Source organism: Teleopsis dalmanni, chromosome X (assembly GCF_002237135.1).
Source record: "Teleopsis dalmanni isolate 2A chromosome X, ASM223713v2, whole genome shotgun sequence".
In the NCBI taxonomy this organism is placed as follows: Eukaryota; Metazoa; Arthropoda; class Insecta; order Diptera; family Diopsidae; genus Teleopsis; species Teleopsis dalmanni.
Genome location: NC_051848.1, coordinates 36,388,437 through 36,394,006, shown reverse-complemented (window position 1 = coordinate 36,394,006; position 5,570 = coordinate 36,388,437). Strand labels below are relative to the sequence as shown.

Below are 5,570 nucleotides of genomic sequence, written 5' to 3'. Positions count from 1 at the left end.
TCTCTACTAGTTTATGTTCAAGACAACATCAAACATGACATCATGCGATCTCTTTTCGAATAAAATAATTTGTTATATTTTCATAAAGCATAGAAATTCGGATCAAGTTCAGTAGCTCAACAATATTCGGAAAAGTAATAAACGATTTAAATATTATAGCATTTAGTTAATTCCTTCACCAATAAGTTATAGGTGAAGTTTTGTATCAGGGATTTTTTTTTGTAATTCGTGTCATAGTCTATTCACACGACAAGAAAATTCTTATCTCAATTATGCTCTAATTATATTTTAATCGCACTATTACACACTTCTATTAAAATTGTAGTCTGATTTCTTAAAAAAATCCTACAACCAAAATTATGGATTAATAGTAAAATAATATATAAAAAATCCCTTTGAAATTTATTTCTTAATTCACAATAGAACAATTCACAATAGTATATTTCAATAGTAATTTTGCAAATAATTCTTAAGTAAATAAACTATTTCTCGGTATTTTTATTTATTATTAAATAATATCACAATAAATATGTGAAACAATATTATTTTTATATTTTAAAAACTGTTGTTCTCGCTAATAACAACAGTTTTTAAAATATAAAAATAAGAACGTTTAAAATTATAATCAAAATTAAGTTAACTTGTCATCTGAATTGGTTGTTGAACAAAAATGTAAAATTAAACGTTATACGTTTATCATAATTTTTATTATTTGTGCTAATTTTTGTACAATTACAATTATTCGTTGTTGTTTTTTCTAATAACCAAATTTGCAGACTTGATACCTCGATAATTCGATAACTTGATAATTTGCCGCCTTTACACACAAATTTAACGAGTTATAGAGTTACCAAGATTGGTCTATTGAATAATAAATTCAATTGAAAATTTCTCTATCTTCTCTATACATTTTGGAAATATTGCTATCAAATATCGTACCCACCCAAGTGCTATAAATCTTCATCCCTAAGGACGTGTGCGAGTTAGGCTAAGTTGCGTTCTAAATGAGGGAAATTCTAAGTTGTGCCGATAATGTAGTGATGTGTCGATACGTGTTGATAAATTGCTAAATGTGTGCAGTGCAAAAAATCCCAAAAAATCTCCCATTTGGTTTAGCATCAACTTAGCCTAACTCGCACACGTCCTAAATCCCTTTTAAATTAAAGGGCAAATACGCCAAATAGACTAAAATCACAAAAAGTAAATGTTTAAGGTAGCTGTCGGGTCAGGATCCGAACTCATTATTTAACAATATAAATGCACGCCTTTCCCACGTATTCTCATACTTTGGTTATAGAACATATCACCAATAAAATCTTACAACACCCTCTTTACTTTCTGCACAATAGAGATATCCTTAAATCGGCCCAACAATATCGGTGAATTCATGATTACAACCATCATTAAATCAAGAATTCTAGGTGTCACTCTTGACAGAATTTTCCCATTTTCTGTACATGCAACACAGCTGACACAGGTTTTCTGCAGTCGGCTGATATCAGGCAGTACCTTGTTAAATGTCATTACAGATGGTTCATTGGCGAAAGATAAAGACTCTCTGTTGAACTCAAACAAGGCAATAGACCGTTAAGCTCCAATAACTGCAATCGATCTTTGGAGCCATCCCATTAAACTGGTTAGGTTACTTTACATTGATCCAGGTTGAATTGAATCAAAACTCCACCCATCCCCAATTTCATATTATTTCCAAAGAATCATATCCCCTCTCATAAAACGAACAAATAATGAAATTGAAGAACTGCTTGGAAACGTAAATATAGTGAGATACATTAAGTCGCAAAGGTTACAATGGGCTGCTCATGTAATAAGAATGGGGTCGGAGAGAAAACACAAAGCCGATGACAACCAGGCACAAAGGTAGGCCAAAAACAAGATGGGATGAGAACGTGCATGGTGATGCAAGAACGATTGGAGTACTGAACTGGAAGAGAGTAGCAGAAGATAGGGACAGACGGAGGCAAATCGTGAGAGAGACCAAGGTTCATACTGGACTGTAGTGCCAAATAAGATGAAGATATTCTCTCTCATACTATTACCTATACACATTCTAACGCATTTATATGTGGTTATCATTCCTTTCATCTTATCTCCATGGATCTGTGAAGATCTACCGCGGATTATAACAATAAGAACAAAATGTTTTTTTTTGTTATTTTATTCTATTGAGCTCATAAAACATAGGATTAAAATATTTTACATTTAAAATTGAAATCGATTTCAGAATAATGAATATATTATATTCAATAATTTGTATAAAAGAAAATAAATTTATTCTTATATAAAACATATTTTACATTAAGGCTTACTTAAAGTTATCCGACCTTCAGAAGTGCACAGAATTTATTGTTCAAATCATTGAACTCATCCTCCGTCGAATCATTATTACTTAACGAAGCAATGTTAGGATCCGCAGAAGTTATCGAACCCTCCCCACCTTCAGCTGCTTTCTTTCGCAAAGCCTGCCTCTGTTTCTTTAGCAATTTCTTATTAGCCTGCTGTGTTGTTTCTGTCATCTTATCTTCCTTCCAAAATGGCACGAATGGGACGCACCAATCAATCAGAAATTTATACAAATCGTACATCATGACTGAGTCTTGAAAGATGTTCTGCTGTACATAGTAAAACACATCCACTCGTCCACGTAGTAAATCGTACAAATTATATAGAAACACACCGGAATATAAATCGCCCATGCGCGTACTGGCGAAGGGAAAGTCGAGCAAGGCACTGAGTGTGTTCAACTGAAAGACGACAGATTGAAATTCAGCGAAAGCATGCAACACAATCGAAGAGTAGAGATCGTATTTCTTTTTGAATATTTCTTGCATATGGAAATGCTTTAGAAGCGCATCCTGCACAAGATAGCAATCGGATTTCGGCACAAATTGCATACGTTCCGGCACAGGCAACAACTTGATGTCATCTTTGATGGTACGTTTGATTTCCGCCAGTGCCTCCTTCTCACGTACCTGCCGTTCCCTTTTGATAATTTTGCCAAAACGCTTTTGGAATTCTTTTAGATCTCGTTCGGCTGGTATATTGGCATCGACCGTGCGCAATATGACCACGCAAATAATTAACGCATGCAGATGCAATAAATCACAATGTTGCGACCTTTGTAGCCAAAAAACTATGGCAATAAAATATAACTGCAGGTCCTTGGGCAATAGTTTAACATGCTCAAATAACATATTTGTGTCGAACTTTTTCAAATGTGTTTCGAAGAAATCTTGAAACAGCAAAGGATTGGGATTATCTGGTTCATAGGCATGTGTTAACGAACCCTCGATTTCAATATGCTGATATCGTATGTTCGACACCCTGGGAGCGCGACCCATGTATGTGAATTGAAGTGGTGATTCATCCGGTTCTTTATGCAATGGTAGTTTAGGTTCATCACTAAGAGCAGAATTAAATAGCAAATATATGTACTTAAGTATGTCGATGGAGATTTCATTACAGTCATTGTATGGAAAGTGCTCTATTTGAGGACTGTTTATATACTTTTTTAGGTAGACTAGATCCACTGCAAATCGTGGTAAATTCGCTGGGTAAAGCTTTTTTAAAAACCAAACTGGAAACTGTACTTTTTCGACATGTTCGGACTCTTCGCCGTCACACTCTTCTACGCCGTCAATATCTTCGCCGTCATTCTCTTCCTCTTCCTCTTCGCATTCTTTATCTTCATCATAATTTTCATCATCATCATCACCGTCATCGTCATCGTCATCCTCATCATTAGCATTATCATTACCATTGTTATCATTATTGTCATCAACTAATTGTGCCTCCTTTTCATCTGTGTCAACACTATCACATTTTTCAAAATCATCTTCAACATTATCATCATTATTGTCATCAACGAATTGCGCCTCCTTTTCATCTGTGCCTGCACTATCACAAATTTTAAAATTATCTTCAGCGTCATCAGCAACTAATTCAGATTTTTGTGAGCTAATATTATTGCAAAGATGTTTCTCGCTGTCATCATCAATAATATTAACATTGCCATTTTGAAGACTAGTATCGCTAAGCGGTTTCGGTTTGAATGGTGGACTGTTCTCTTCACCAAGAATTAACACAGGGTTTGTAAGGTTTATTGCACATTTCTCTTCAGCACTAAGATCTTTTTGTATAGATTCAACATTAGCAGTCTCAATTTCTACCAATTCTTTTTCGTCACATAATTTCCGCTTTGAAGTCTTTTTCTGCTTATTGGAAACAGTGTCGGAATTCTTGAGCACGTTTTCATAATTAGCCAAAAAGAAATCATACGATTCGCACTTTTCATTTGAATATCCACTTATAGCATCCTGCACTTGTGCCAGCAGAGAGGCACGTTGTTGCTGCAAAAACAAAAAGAAAAGATAAATGATATGAGTATAATATATATGAGAACTCACTTTCTTCAAGCGCGTCAAAATCTTTTCCAATGCCGATTCCACTGTTTCATGCTTCAACCATTCGAGTATAACGCGTATTCGTCGTTGTTGATGATTCGTTTTACGACTACGTCCCAATTTAACCAAACCACCGACAAAGAAGTTATGGAAAGCAGAACGTGATATGTAATCATTACCCAAAAGCGCTGCAAATAGTGGTAACTTCTCCTCACTCAACGAACGACAAGTTATTAAATTCTCAATACGATATATACAACAATCCAGATATTTGTATGATTGATTCTTCTTACCGGCACGTTTATCTACATTATTAGTACATATTCCACTCATAACGCGATGTGCTGTTGTCAATTTTTCGATATGCCTAGCTTCATTTTTACGTAAATTCCGGGTAGGTTGCTGTGAGTCTGCAATATCTGTTTCACCATTTTTTTCCTTAAGCAATTTGGTATGAGCCTTCATTGTTAAAGTTATAAGTGGTATATACTGTACGTTATGTATATAAAAGTCAGAATCATAGCTCAGTACAGGACAATGTAATCTACGACCCAAGGCTGCCAACTCATCGTCTGCCTCAAAAGTGCAACGCATAACAGGTATACCACAATCACGTACAGCGTCTACAAAAACCTCTTTCATCATAACTGGAAACACTGGTATTGAACCACATGGATTGATACGCCTTATTACAGAGATTTTACCGCGTAAACGCTTGGCAACGGTACGCAACTTACGGTGTTCGTAGCCACCGTCCATTAAAACGTAAGCTTGTACATTGCATTCAGCGAGTACGTGAAAAAATTGCACTACGCCACGATAGAAATCATCGTAATCACCACCAAATGCCGAATAGGTGCCCGTGACATCCTTATAAAGATTGCATGCCAGGTTATCGCCATCGATGACCAAACTGCAGTCATGCAATTCATATGGTGTCAGGTATAATTCGGCACGTCGTGCTATATAGCTTGTTAAACCGCGTACCCCCATAATAAATTAATTAAAATATTTAATTAATAAATGTAACATTAAATGTTATGTTTATTAATTAAGAATCAACGTGGAGTGCCCGCAAATGAAACGTCAAAATTTGACCGAATCAAAACACTGTTTTGTTTGTCACAAATTTACTCAGCTGATTGCCGT

General features: G+C 35.4%; 1 protein-coding gene across 1 annotated transcript; it reads right to left on the bottom strand.

The window, feature by feature from the left end:
* Window positions 1-2,261: 2,261 nt before the first annotated feature.
* Window positions 2,262-5,570, bottom strand: LOC119688060 (protein asteroid). The gene is made up of 2 exons (XM_038102688.1): window positions 4,425-5,570; window positions 2,262-4,367 (listed from the first exon to the last, which is right to left on the bottom strand). The coding sequence occupies exons 1-2, from the start codon at window positions 5,412-5,414 to the stop codon at window positions 2,334-2,336; spliced, it is 3,024 nt and encodes a 1,007-aa protein (XP_037958616.1). The 5' UTR covers window positions 5,415-5,570; the 3' UTR covers window positions 2,262-2,333.

Coding starts and splice junctions, on each gene's coding strand:
- LOC119688060 (XM_038102688.1), bottom strand. CDS start 5,414: ATGGGGGTACGCGGTTTAACAAGCTATATAGCACGACGTGCCGAATTA. Junction 4,368..4,424: donor TTTTGACGCGCTTGAAGAAA/GTGAGTTCTCAT, acceptor TTGTTTTTGCAG/CAACAACGTGCCTCTCTGCT.